General features: G+C 38.5%; 1 protein-coding gene across 1 annotated transcript in view; it reads left to right on the forward strand.

The window, feature by feature from the left end:
- Positions 1 to 4,768: 4,768 nt before the first annotated feature.
- Positions 4,769 to 15,101, forward strand: part of TERB1 (telomere repeat binding bouquet formation protein 1) — a gene marked incomplete at both ends in the record, with an annotated part of 42,248 nt that continues 31,915 nt past the window's right edge. The window contains 4 exons of the mRNA XM_079722892.1: positions 4,769 to 4,799; positions 11,763 to 11,873; positions 12,060 to 12,188; positions 14,366 to 14,497. Of these exons, the coding sequence (XP_079579018.1) occupies positions 4,769 to 4,799; positions 11,763 to 11,873; positions 12,060 to 12,188; positions 14,366 to 14,497 (403 nt within the window). The remainder of the gene's footprint in view (positions 4,800 to 11,762; positions 11,874 to 12,059; positions 12,189 to 14,365; positions 14,498 to 15,101) is intronic.

Consider the following 15,101-nt stretch of genomic DNA (forward strand, 5'->3'; position numbering starts at 1 on the left):
TAGAAATAGCTTAAAATATTTTTTTCTTATAATCTTAAATAATGAATTTAAGGCACGTGCAGATTTTAGCTGTGGACATCTTAATACCATCACTGTTTGTTAAAATACAGTTTAAAAGGGGCTTCCCCCAGGACATGGAAGCAACCTAAGTGTCCATCAACAGATGAATGGATAAAGAAGATGTGGCACATATATACAATGGAATATTACTCAGCCATAAAAAGAAATGAAATTGTTATTTGTAGTGAGGTGGATGGACCTAGAGACTGTCATACAGAGTAAAGTAAGTCAGAAAGAGAGAAACAAATACTGTATGCTAACACATAAATACGGAACCTTAAAAGGTTCTGAAGAACCTAGGGGCAGGACAGGAATAAAGACACAGACGTAGAGAATGGACTTGAGGACACGGGGAGGGGGAAGGGTAAGCTGGGAGGAAGTGAGAGTGGCATAGACATACATACAATACCAAATGTAAAATAGCTAGTGGGAAGCAGCTGCATAGCACAGGGAGATCAGCTGGTGCTTTGTGTCCACCTAAAGGGATAGGATAGGGAGGGTGGGAGGGAGACGCAAGAGGGAGGGGATATGGGGATATATGTATACATATAGCTGATTCACTTTGTTTTACAGCAGCAACTAACAGAACATTGTAAAGCAATTATACTCCAATAAAGATGTTAAAAAAAAAGGGGCTTCCCTGGTGGCGCAGTGGTTAAGAATCTACCTGCCAATGAAGGGGACATGGGTTTGAGCCCTGGTCCAGGAAGATCCCACATGCTGCAGAGCAACTAAGCCCGTGTGCCACAAGCTACTGAGCCTGTGCTCTAGAGCCCGCAAGCCACAACTACTGAGCCCGTGTGCCACAACTACTGAAGCCTGTGCGCCTAGAGCCCGCGCTCTGCAACAAGAAGACACTGCAGTGAGAAGCCCACGCACCGCAACGAAGAGTAGCTACAACTACAGAGAGCCCGCACACGGCCAAAAATAAAAATAAATTTAAAAAATATATTTTTAAATACAATTTTTAAAAGACAAATATTTCAGATGTATAGTTTTATCAGAAAACAAGAACAGGATACAAAGGGGAGGGAAGGTTGTAAAAGATTAATGATGGCAGCGCTTGGGGCTCAGACGGCCTCCTCCCCACGCCTGCGCACAGCTACCCGAGGCCACGACGCCGGCCTCAGCGACCCCAGAGCCCGTTCTCCTAACTCCTTCGGGCGAACGCCCCTCTGAGCAAAGAAAACCCTTTACACAGGGAGCAGTGAGATTAGAGGATTTCCCCTTCATATAGTGACTTTCCACTACTTAAACAGGCGCACACTTGCTATCCGCAGCCCTCTGGAATATGGGTGAGCAGTGGCCGGCGAGAGACTCCACGTGGGGGCGGGGCGGCCGGAAGTCCCGCCCCACCGAAGTGCGCCCGGTCCTCTCGGCGGGAAACCAGGTCGGGCGTCGTGTTCGGCGGGCGGCAAGGGAGAAAGGGCGAATCCCAGGGCGCTGCGACTTAAGGGTAAAGAACACGGCCTCCACTCCCTGCGCGTTCGGTCCTGCCTCAGCCCCGCCTCGGAACCCGCCCGTCGCCTCCTGTGGAAGGTCTGGGATGCAGAACGCCCCGCTCTAACCTTCTTAACCGACCCACATGAGGGGATGGGGTGATGAGGCGGGATGGGGCATTTCTGAGGAGGCGGTCGCCCCGGGCTGAGTCCCGCACAGGGAAAAAGAATTGTCACGTACCACTTAGGCGGCTAGAGCCTGGCCGATTGTACTTCAGAATCCTCGGGCGCCTCCCCAGGTAGTTCTGATGTATGAAGGGGGTGGGCGCAGCTGGGGCAGTTGTTTCTCAGATCGGAGGTGGGAACCTCTGTTCCGCATCACCTGAGGGGGAGGGCACGTTAACGGGACTGATATTCAGACCCACCCGCTGCCCTGCCGGTGAATCGCCTGTGGAGGAGCCGGCCTCGGGTCGCTAACCAGCGGCCACGTCCCTGCAGGAGTTGGAGAACCCTGGTCTAAGAGGGAAGGGCCCGAGGGACCACCTATGCTCTTCAAAAGGAGTTCCTCCAGCTCTTTAGGTGAGCCAGGCCGTGGTGTTAATGAGCGCAAATTGACGAAACAGGGTAGAGTTAGTCTTCTCTCCTGGGCAAGATGTCTATCGGTTACCTGTGGAAACTGGGATGAGGTGATGAGGATGAATGCGGAACGGCTGCTCCAGTCTCCTGAGGCCGGGAGTGTTGATGTTGTAGTGAAATGGCTCCTGGTACCCTCAGCCTGTTTCTGGACCTGATTGACTGTTTTTTCTCTATCTAAACTATTGTAACAAAGTTTACGTTACATTACTTGCATCTTGGCCGTTTCTCCCTTGCCTCTCCTACTTTAGGGGAAAGTTTCCACTTGGTATGAGCCTAAGCTGGGGATCCACTGTCAACAACTTAGTGGTGGCAGATATGGTGGGATTTTCAGCCCTGCCAGCCTTATGCACAGAAAGATGTCATTTATCTTTCTGATATTTTGAGGGTGCTATTTAGATTTCAAAAAGCTTTTCATGTTAACATTTTCTAGGCCACGTAAAAGAGGAATGTTCACCTCATTTTCTTGCTTAAATTTGAATTTAACAGTAGTGTTTTGGGGAATTGATTGAGTGCAAACTGTAAGTAGGATAGTTTCTTCCTGTTACCTGGGAAAAAAATCCCCCTTTCCCCCTGTGAGAATACAGTAAATAATTTTGAAATCTTGTTCATGGCAGTCTGCATCTATTCACTAAGTTACTGAAAATACTTAATAATATGCTTTATTGGGCAGATGATTTTGTTCTTGGGATTATACTATATTTTATACTTTTAAATATAATTTTATAGTTATCCCTCCCTTGGAAGTTATAACTTGTCCTTTGCTGTGGATGTTTTTAAGCATGTAGCAGGTAAATAGATGACTTGTATTAATGCTACTAGATATTTGACAAACTTTATCTTATTTTACTGTGCAAAGTAACCATTTATTAGAAAACAATATAAGAAAGACAGACAAAGGGGAACAGAAGGAAGTTTGTGTTGTCAGCTTCAATTTAAAACTTATATCCCTCTTTAAATATGAAAATTATATTAAAAAGCAGAATAGATTGACTAATTAAAACTAAGGAAATAGTCCTTAAACTCCCTCACAAAGCAAAAACCTCCATGTGTGATACGTGTTTTTTTTAAAACAGGCTGTTTTTTAATCTAGTCTTTTTCCAAATCCTAACCCATTTGCTCAAAGATAATGCAACCTTTAAAAAAGGATGTAAATTTTCCTGTAAATTTTCATTTATATATAGTATGTCTGTTTATAATATGTCTCCAAATTATATGTAGGAGGCAGTATAACAGGATAAGAGTGTAGCCCTTGCCTCAGATTTTCTTGGTTCCCACTCTAGCTCTGGCACTTACTAGCTGTTTGAACTTGAGCAAATTGTTTACTTTCTCCTCATCTATCTTCATCCTTATAGCTCCCTTGCATGGTTGTTGTAAAGACTAAAAAGATAGTATTTATAAGGTTTATAGGGGTTTATAGAGCCTGGCCTATCATTGGGCTTGCTGAACATTAGAAGCTTCTATTATAAAACTTGTGAAAAATGAAAAACAGTGAAATAAAACACTACCAGCTAAAGACAACAAGTGTTAATATGTTGCTCTTTTCCATCTAGTTTTATTTTATGTTTGTCTCTACATAATTGGGGTCATACTGTAGATAAAATTTTGAGTCTTGCTCTTTTGATTACATGGTAACATAAGCATTTTTCCATACTGTCAAACATTTCAAGTAAATGTCAATATTCTTGTAACAATATCCTATCCTGTGGATATACTATGATGTACCTACCCATTCCTTTTTAAATGGAATATTTAGGTTAAAAAAATGACAAAACTAGTAAATATTTGTATAGTACTTTATAAAAGATTCTCATATTTATCATTAAATTTTTTGTTTGGGAATTTTCAGTTTGAGAGTTAAAATGAAAGATAGAAAGGATAATTAACTATCTCTCTTTAACCACCCAGTGCTTTAGTAAATAAGAATTTTAGAGTTCTGTGAGTCCTGATTTATTGCTCTAAGAAATTAATTGGACTCTGATGTATTTTTCTAAAAAATCAGTTTAGCATTTTAAAGAATGTGAGAGACCATATTAGGGTTGCCAGTTATTTTTAAAATTCATCTAATGAATATAAACAGAGGTTTAAGCTTGAAAATAACCATGAGTTGTTAGAAAAAATTTTAGTATTAAGCTAAGTTGGTGAAGAGAAATGCACATCTAAAGAGTGTGTGCGTATTTGTGTTTTAAACCTCTGATTCATGGAGGAGTGCCCAATCTGAAATCATAGGATAAAAATTTACAGAAAAGAAAATAAGGAAGGAGAACCAGAAGTGGAGCAGCTAGATCTAGTCAACCAATCATTCGTGTGTTTGTTTAATAAAATGTGTTGAATGCCTGTAGTACGTGCGTGCGAGGTGCATTTATGTATGTTTTCAAATTTAATTCTTGTAACAACTCTATGAAGTTGGAAATTTATATTTTACAGATGAGGAAACTGAGCCTCAGAGAACTTAAGCATACCTAATACCACACACCTAATAAGTTTCAGATTCAATCTTTGCTCTTCTGGTTTGAGAAAACTATTCTTTTCCTACCCCTTTGCATATGTAATTCTGGAATTCTCAAAATTGATTTAAATTGAGAAAATACCTTTATCTTATAGACGAAATATAAGGTAAAAGAAAGCAGACAAGCATGGAAAGTGAGGACACAAAGAAAATACAAGGTGAGAAATTTGTGGATCATATATCTGGAATTTGTTTTATAGTGTATTTGTGGGATATACTGCAGATTATGTGACAGGCTCCAGGAAGTGAAAGAATTATTCAGCAATTTACATGAATATTTATTAAGCATCTACTCTGTGCCTGTCACACTGATTTCAGGAAACAGACATTCTAATGGGAGATGGCATGTTGATAATTAGAATACCATACGATAGCTGATTTAATGGAGGTATACATAAGAACAGTGGAAACCTGAGAGGACCACCATCAAATTTCAGAGCTGTCCTCAGAAAAATGGAAATTTAATTCATGGGCATAAAGGAGGTTAACCAGAGAGGAAATATTAAAATAGAAAAGGATGGGGAATAGTATTCCCTAATGGACCCCATCACATCAGGGTTTGGCTGAGTAAGAGGACCCTCAAAAAAAGACCGAGAAAAACATTTCAGAAAGGTCAGGAATGTGGTATTTTGGAAATCAGCCTTAGGAGAATGCTTTGAGAAAGATTACCCAAGAGCCTCAGTGTTAAGTATCACAGATGAAGACTGAAGTATCCACTGGATTTTTCATTTAGGAGATCTTTTGTTTTATTAATAGTAAATTTAATAGATTTCAGCCAGATTGAAGTATATTGAGGTCTGGGTGGGAAATAGTCTGGAGACCGTATGAATAGCTTATTCTTCTTAAAAGCTTGTCTGAAGATATATGGCATTAACTAGAGGGAGGATGTAATGTTAAGGAGTCTTATAAGAGGTATAGAGATAAGAGAATATGTGAAGAGGGAATGGGGATTATGGAGAGGGAGAAATTGAAGAAACTGGAAAGACGGGATAATTGCTGGAGATGCTCCTCTCAGATCATTTATCACACTATGGGAATTACTTACATCCTCTTCTGTCTCTATCACCAGATTGTGAGTTCCTTGGAATTAGAATCCCTATCTGATACAGAGTGGATGCATAGTAGACATTCAATAAAGATTTGTTAAAGGAATATATTTTAAAGAAGGTCATAGGCCTGTAATAGTGCCTTTTGAGTTGTATGCGAGAGAAATACAACTCAAACTAGTTCAAGAAAAAGAAGGAAACGTATCAGTTCATACAACTGGGAAACTCAGAGTTGTGAGGAAGTGTTCTCCAAAGGAACCACAAGAAGGAAGAGGGAAATCATTCTGGGCAAGAAAAAAACTATAGTACAGTTGAACCTTGAACAACATGGGTTTGAACTGTGTGGGTCCACTTATATTCAGATTTTTTTTTGATAGTACTACATGATCTGAGGTTGGTTGAATATGAGGATGTGGAACCACAAATGTGGAGGGCGGATTACAAATTATATGTGGGTTTTCAACTGAGTGGACGGTCGGTGCCCTTAATCCCCGTGTTGTTCATGGGCCAACTGTAGTTGTAGTCACTGCAGGATCCCAAAGCACAGGTGAATGTGTTAACCATGAACAGGATGGGAGCTGGATCCTGGTGTGATATTGTAGAGGAAGAGGTAAGAATGGGTGTGGCTGCAGATATTTTTGTAGGAATTCTGTGTTGTGGAAAGTGTTCTGGGAATTCTGTGAAAGCCTAACATCTGTGTCTTTTTGACTGAGAGTTTATTATAGCATTTATAAGCTGCTTTGCCCAGAGAGCAAGGCAGAGCCAGAGATGACAAATAATTAATGGCTTATTCTCTGGAATCAGCCCTAAACAACTGAAGGGAGCTGATAGATAAATACTCTTCACACTTTGACTGGGATGACTCTGAGACACATGGCTCTACCCTAGCTCCCAGAGTTTCCTGGTGGGGTTGCTTGTGTCTACCTTCCCTTTCTGTTTCATCTTTTCAAAAAAGTACTTGCACTCAAATTTTTGTTTCATGGTCTACTTCTGGGGGGCCCGAAATTAAAACATGAAGTGGAAGAGAAAGAGATGAGGTTTGAAGAGAGCTGAAGATTTGGAGTAGCCATTGAGGAAAATGGGAGAAACAACAGAAGGGAATTGGAGATGGAGCTGACCATGGATGGGGTTGCTGAGTAGAGTTGGGGGGTGTAACCTGGAATGCATACCAAATATTTGCAATGGCATAACTGCTTAATTTTTTTCTTTTTTCCGTTTAGCAGTGCCCAAATTTGAGCTGAAAGAGCAGAGAAAAGAAACTGTTTTGAGTCACAATTAGGATTATAAAACATGTTTGGTAGGAGAAGGGGTCAAAGAAATCCTAGCAAGATAATGGTTGAGGTGATGAATCATGGGATCTGGGATGAAGAGGGAAGGAAATGAAACCAAGTCTCTGAGAACACGAGTAAAGGAAGTAGAAATCGTAGGGGTCAAGGAGTAAATATAAGAATAAGGAAGTAAGCCATGGGCTTCCCTGGTGGCGCAGTGGTTGAGAGTCCGCGTGCCGATGCAGGGGACACGGGTTCATGCCCCAGTCCGGGAAGATCCCACATGCCGCGGAGCGTCTGGGCCCGTGAGCCATGGCCGTTGAGCCTGCACATCCGGAGCCTGTGTCCCGCAATGGGAGAGGCCACAACAGTGAAAGGCCCACATACCGCAAAAAAAAAAAAAAAAAAAAAGAATAAGGAAGTAAGCCAGTTGAAAGAATTAGGAGTAATATTCAGAAAGTGAAATAATGGAGTTGAAAATATCAGTGGTAGAGCTGTTCTGACTATTGACAAGGGTCCAGATTTGGCCTTGGAAGTGAATAGCCAAATTTACATACAGTTTGAGACTTGCAAAGGAGAGAGACTGTCTGTTTCCCAGCATCCATATCAATCACCCAAAAGAACTGTGATTGGGGCCACTTCAGTCATTAGGTCAACTGCAGAGCATACCAGTAATTTTAAAAAAATATATATGTATACCTATAAATTTATTAAGATGTAATTGACATACCACATAATTTACTCATTTAAAATATACAGTTTACTTGTTTTCATATATTCACAGTGTTGTACAACCATCACCACAATCAATTTTAGAACATTTTCATCACCCTCAAAGAAACCTGTACCCGTTAGCAGTCACATCCCCCCACACACACCCCTGTTAACCTAGACAACCACTAATGTGTTTTATGTCTCTAAATTTGCCTATTCAGGACATTTTATATAAATGGAATCATATAATATGTGGGCCTCTTTGACTAGCTTCTTTCACTTAGCATAATGTTTTCAAGGATCATCCATGTTGTCTCAGTATCTTCATTCCTCTTTTTTGTGGAATAATTCCATTGAATGGATATATCATATTTTATTTATCCATTCAAGAGTTGATGGATATTTGGGCCTCCACTGTTTGGCTATTACGAATAGCGCTGCTATGAATATCCATGTATAAGTTTTGGGGTAGACATATGTTTTTATTTCTTTTGGGTATATACCCAGGAGTGGAATTGCTGAATCTATGGTAAATTTATGTTTAACCTTTTGAGGAACTGCTAGACTGTTTACCAAAGCAGCTGTACCATTTTACATTCCCACAGCAATGTATAAGGGTTCCAATTTCTCCAAATCCTTGGTCAGAATGTTAGACTATTTTTGATTATAGCCATCCTAGTGGTTGTAAAGTGGTATTTAGTTGTGGCTTTAGTTTGCACTTCCCTAAGAACTAATGATATTGAGCATCTTTTCATACACTTATTGACCATTTGTATATGTTCTTTGGAGAAATGTCTATTTAAATCCTTTGCATGCTTTTTAATTGGCTTGTCTTTTACTGTTGAGTTTTAGGAGTTCCTTATGTATTCTGAACACAAGCCCCTTATTGGATATATCTGATTTGCTGATATTTTCTTTCAGTCTTTGAGTTGTCTTTTTACATTCTTTCTTTTTCTTTCTTTTTTTTTTTTTTTTTGCGGTACCCCGGCCTCTCACTGTTGTGGCCTCTCCTGTTGTGGAGCACAGGCTCCGGACGCGCAGGCTCAGCGGCCATGGCTCACGGGCCCAGCCGCTCCACGGCATGTGGGATCTTCCTGGACCGGGGCACGAACCCGTGTTCCCTGCATCGGCAGGTGGACTCTCAACCACTGCACCACCAGGGAAGCCCTCTTTTTACATTCTTAATGATACCTTTTGAAGCTCAGAATTTTCAGTTTTAAGTCCAATTTATTGAATTTTCTTTTATTGCTTGTGGTTTTGGTATTGTAAACACTTCAGTTTTTGTTTGCTTGTTTATTTTCTTCAGGAATTATTGAAGGAGCTAGCTTGCATAGCCTGGAGGAGATAAAAACCCAGTTGTAGATATCAGTAGGTGCTTTGTCTGGGAAGGGAGGGATTATGATAGGAAATATTAAAGTATGAAAAAGAAGTACAGAAGGAATTAAGAAAAGTACATAAAAAGTTTTTGTGCCTAGAGTTGAAAATCACCATGCCCCATCAAAAATCCTCTTTGGTATGTTATTGATGATGAATGGCTTATTGATATCCGGACAATCACACTAACCTTCTTATGGTTTTTATTAATGTAGAACATGATCAATTAAAGTTTGCTGTTACTCCAAGACAACTCAGTGATAACCTTTGTACTATGATATTTTACTAACAAATTGAGTCATGAATTATTTCATTGAACCAAATTGCCAGTTGAATTTCTGTCAAGAGGAAGACTAATTGATTCACAATAGATCTTAGTTGGTTTTTTTTAGTGTGCTTCTCTGTATTTTTTTCCTCCCTTCATCCTATAGCTTTGAAAACTTTAAATATTAATTCAAGCATTATGTCAAAATCTATGTACAATTTTATTTAAATCCTTAAAACCAAGAGAAGAAATTGTTTAAAGGCTATTGTAAAGAATTTTATAGGAAAATGATTGTCTATTGTTTCCTTTTAGTTGTAAGTAAATATTTAAACTTTGTATTTTGATAAATTTAACATGTGTATATAGCCAGCATTGTGTAAACATCAGCACAATCAGTATAGTGAACATAGCCTCATGTCCCTTTGTAATACCTCCCTTCTGTCCCTTCCTGGACCTCCTTTCCCCAAGCAACCACGGATGTGCCTTCCGTTACTGTAGACTAGTTTGTGTTTTTTCAATATATGGAATTGTACAGTATACTATCGTATACTCTTTTTTGTGTGTAGTTTATTTCACTCACCATAAGTATTTTGAGATTTATCCATGTGGTTGTATGTATGAATAGTTAATTCCTTTTTATCGCTAAATAGTATTCCATTGTATGGTTATACCACAACTTCTTTATCCATTCATCTGCTGATGGACATTTCAGTTGTTTACAATTTTTGGTTATTACATATAATGTCACCATGAACATTTGTTTACAAGTCTTTATATGTACATATCTCTCCTTTTATTTTGAGTAAGTGCTTAGGAGTAGAATGACTGCATCAAATTTTAGGTGTTTAACAATTTATGAAACTGCTAAACTTTCAAAGTGGTTGTACTATTTTATGTGTCCACCAGCAGTATATGAGAGTTATAGTTCCTTTGTATCCTTGTCAAAATATGTTGTGGTCAGTCTTTTAAATTTTAGTCATTCTAGTGGGCATGTAATAATGTCTCCTTGCGGTTTTAATTTGCATTTTCCTAATGATTAATGATGTTGAGCAGCTTTTCATGTGCTTATTTGCTATCTGTGTATCTTTTTTTGTCTGTTCAAATCTTTTGCTCAGGGCTTCCCTGGTGGCGCAGTGGTTGAGAGTCCACCTGCCGATGCAGGGGACACGGGTTCGTGCCCCGGTCCAGGAAGATCCCACATGCCGCGGAGCGGCTAGGCCCGTGAGCCATGGCCGCTGAGCCTGCGCATCCGGAGCCTGTGCTCCGCAATGGGAGAGGCCACAGCAGTGAGAGGCCCGCGTACCGCAAAAAAAAAAAAAAAAAAAATCTTTTGCTCATTGTTTTATTGGGTGGTTTGCTCTCGTTGAATTTTGAAAGGTCTATATGTTTTCCAGATATGTTTTTATCAGATATGTGCTTTACAAGGATTTTCTCCATTTGTGGCTTATCTTCACTTCAGAAAACACTATTTTTATTTTAAAGGTATTTTTAAAATTTATTTATTGTATTTATTTTTGGCTGCGTTGGGTCTTTGTTGCTGTGCACGGGCTTTCTCTAGTTGCGGCGAGTAGGGGCTACTCTTTGTTGCGGTGCGTGGGCTTCTCATTGTGGTGGCTTCTCTTGTTGCAGAGCATGGGCTCTAGGCTCCCAGGCTTCAGGAGTTGTGGCTCGCGGGCTCTGGAGAGCAGGCTCAGTAGTTGTGGCTCACGGGCTTCGTTGCTTCGTGGCATGTGGGATCTTCCTGAGCCAGGGATCGAACCCGTGTCCCCTGCATTGGCAGGCGGATTCTTAACCACTGTGCCACCAGGGAGGCCCCTAATATGGTGTATTTTCATTTCCATTCAGTTCATTCTAAATAGCAGATATTTAAACCAATGTGGCTTTAATTAAAGAGAATAATATTTGGATTTTCTTTTCATATATTTCATGCAAAGGGAAAATCAAATAATTATAAGAAGTTCATTTCAAGTTATATTATCGAAGGAACATCTTTCTTTTACATATCTTTATTGCTTATTAGATTTTTTTCAAATTTTATTTATTTATTTATTTTTTGCTGTGTTGGGTCTTCATTTCTGTGCGTGGGCTTTCTCTAGTTGCAGCGAGCATGGGCCACTCTTCATTGCAGTGTGCGGGCCTCTCACTGTCGCGGCCTCTCTTGTTGCGGAGCACAAGCTTCAGGCGCGCAGGCTTAGTAGTTGTGGCTCACGGGCCTAGTTGCTCCGCGGCATGTGGGATCTTCCCAGACCAGGGCTTGAACCCGTGTCCCCTGCATTGGCAGGCAGATTCTCAACCACTGCGCCACCAGGGAAGCCCCTGCTTATTAGATTTTAAAAAGTAATACATATTATTTAAAAAGCAAATACAAAGATATGTATTTAGAGGGTGAAATTTAAATGGTTAGTTTTTGAAAGGAAATGTTTGGTTTAAAATAATGAAATTGTTGTTCTTTAGAAATGAAGACTGACCTGAACTTATTATTGGAGTGTCTGAAGTATCAAATGGACAATGCTTTTTCGCAAAAGGAAGCTCTGGTCACTATTCATTCAATTTGCCAACAAAACAGTAAGACATGATAGTGAATTTTTATTTGTGATTCTAGTTGTTTAGTATTGTGATATATGAAATATGCATAGTTCTTTCTCTTCTACTCAGTTACTGTACATATTATGTTACTAGGTTCATGTGATTTATTGTCCTTAAAATAATAATTATAATAAATATTCTTTGTTTTGTCTGTACACTCTACAGGAAATGCAGGTCTTTATTTGCGGGAAATTGGTGGTTTGATGTTTGTAAAAAATCTTGCAAAGTCAAGTGAACATAGTATGGTAAAAGAAGCAGCATTATATACATTAGGAGCTGTTGCAGAACAAAATGGTAAAATATGAAAACTTTATTTCACTATCCTTTAATCATTGTGTTATACTTTAACAAACTACTAAAAATAATTTTAGAATTCAATTCCTTTTTTACATGTCTGGATAGTTTTTTCCAGGTATTTTATTTAAATTAATGCATACCAAAGATTTTATTTATCTTATTAACTAATGAGGAAACGAGTAAAATGTTACAACTGTTTCAAAAATAATGGCAAAAAACAATACTATAGGGCTTCCCTGGTGGCACAGTGGTTGAGAGTCCGCCTGCCGATGCAGGGGACATGGGTTCGTGCCCCGGTCCGGGAGGATCCCACATGCCGCGGAGCGGCTGGGCCCGTGAGCCATGGCTGCTGGGCCTGCGCGTCCAGAGCCTGTGCTCTGCAACGGGAGAGGCCACAACAGTGAGAGGCCCGCGTACCGCAAAAAACAAACAAACAAACTAACTAACTAACTAACAATACTATAGGCATTTGGGAAAGCTGAAATTTAGGAATAGGCACATAACTGGGTGTCTGCAGGTCAAAAATCAATTATGTTCTACCGGTCGAAATGTTTTGCATTTCTGTGGACAAGAATAACTTGCATTAATATCAGTTTTCTACAATTTACAGAGTTATAAATTAGCCCAAAGACAGTAGAAGACACAAATAATCTAGAAGGGTGTGCTAGACAGGACATTCAGTAATTGTTATCATCCATTTCAAAATCTTTCACAATTTTTCTTGCCATTAGTTGGAAACATTTTTTTTTACTTTGTCTTTTACTACGCTTATCTTTTTTTTTTTTTTTTTTTGGCCATACGAATGTTTTTTATTTTTATAAAAATAAAATTCATCATTCTTTCTCTTTTTTGCTTTTGGATTTTGAATCATAGGAAAATTTTCCATACTCCCAGATTATAGGGGAATCCACCCATGTTTTCTTTTGGTACTTGTGTGATTTTATTTTTTAGTTATACATGTTTTATTCTTTTTTAATTTTCCTGGGATATGGTGTGATGAATGGTTCCAGTTTTATCTTTTTTTAAATATGGCAATCCAGCTATCCCAACACTGCTTAATAAAAGTAGATCTGGGCTTCCCTGGTGGCGCAGTGGTTGGGAGTCTGCCTGCCGATGCAGGGGACGCGGGTTCGTGCCCCAGTCTGAGAGGATCCCGCGTGCCGCGGAGCGGCTGGGCCTGTGAGCCATGGCTGCTGAGCCTGTGCGTCCGGAGCCTGTGCCCCATAGAGGGAGAGGCCACAGCGGTGAGAGGCCCGCGTACCGCAAAAAAAAAAAAAAAAAAAGTAGATCTTTTTCACATTGATTTGAGATGCTACCATTATCACTTAATGAGTCTATTTCTAGTTTTTCTATTCTGTTTATTATCTATATATTCAGGTACTTGAATCAAAATATGAAGATAACTTACAGCCATCATATATGTGGATAAATATGCTTTCTGTATGGCCGACAAAAACATTTTTCTGTAGCATACCTGAAATGAGGTTAAATCTAAACTATCAGTTTGTCAAATAACTTTATATTCTTATATTTTCAACCATTAAATATTTCTTCACCACTTGTTGAGAACCAAGCTGTGTGCTAGGCATTGGGGATAAATAAGACATTGCCTTTCCCTTTGAGAGTGTCTAAAAGCTGTTCTAGACACTGGATATATGTGTTCAAATTATTTTTTTAAAATTCTGCTTATTGCATGATTATCACCAAAAAACCTCTCTTGTTGTGTAGGTATCATTTTTGTCTTTGGGAAAGATATTTTTATATCTAGAAAAGTCTTTAAAAATACCACAAGTATCATTTGTCCCTCTTTTCTAAAGCAGATTTCTGAATTTTCTTAAATTTTTCTTTGGCTATGTTTTGTTACTTATCCTCAATTTTTTGGTCATGTTTTATTTTAAATTTTTGTTCAGTTAGGCTTTTATTGGAAATTCTATGAGATTGCAATACATGTTTTAGAACCTAGATCAAGTACTTCTGATTAAAATATTGCGTCTTTTGTCTGTTAATTGAGTAAGCATATAAGTTTGTCAGAATTTGCTGTATGACTAATAAATGTCAGTGAAATGAGATCTGGTTGAGAATTGTCCATATGGCAATTTTATATTTTGTTCAGCATATTTTAAATCTTGTCTGTGCTAATACATAGAAATTAAAATTATATTTTCATATTTCAGTTTACTGTCAGCAGACTTTGTGCACTTCAGAATTGTTTGAAGACTTAAATTGGTTCTTATCTAACAATGATTCAAACACAAATTTGAAAAGAATGTCTGTCTATGTTATTTTGGTTCTAGTTTCAAATAATAGTAAGTACATTCTCTTATGTTATGGAAATATTTTAAAAAATAATATATTGGAACAGTCATTGTTAGTCCTTTTATTCTAGTCTTTATGTCAGTTCCTTTTTTAATCTTACTAACTTCTGAGAACTACGGCTTTAAAGAAAAGAGAATTAATAGCATGCATTTGTTTGATATTTATTAATTTAGTGTTTTAAAAACTACTAAAGTGATTTGCATTATTTAATTAACATTGAAAAGAAACAGATTTAAAAGCAAAAGAGAAGCATTTAATGAATTAGTTTGGTTGATTTTCCACTGAATTGGCCATTTAATTATCATTGTATTTAAGGTCATTTTATCAGTCAGCAATGGCGTTAAATTTCATGTAGCTCTTGGCTAAAGTTTTACTTTGTTTTTGTTGTTGTTGTTTTAGTTTTTAGTTTGGAACAATCTTAGATTTACAGAAAAGTTGCAAGGGTAGTGTATAGAGTGTTCCTGTATACTTATTGCCCAGGCTAAGGTTATTTTTTTAACATTGCTTATTTAAATCTTCAAATTGTTAGAAATTTTATATGCATTTTAAATGCTTCTAGATTTTATTTTTTCTATTTTTATGTTTTGAATTATT

This window comes from Hyperoodon ampullatus (genome assembly GCF_949752795.1).
Source record: "Hyperoodon ampullatus genome assembly, chromosome: 18".
Taxonomy (NCBI): Eukaryota; Metazoa; Chordata; class Mammalia; order Artiodactyla; family Ziphiidae; genus Hyperoodon; species Hyperoodon ampullatus.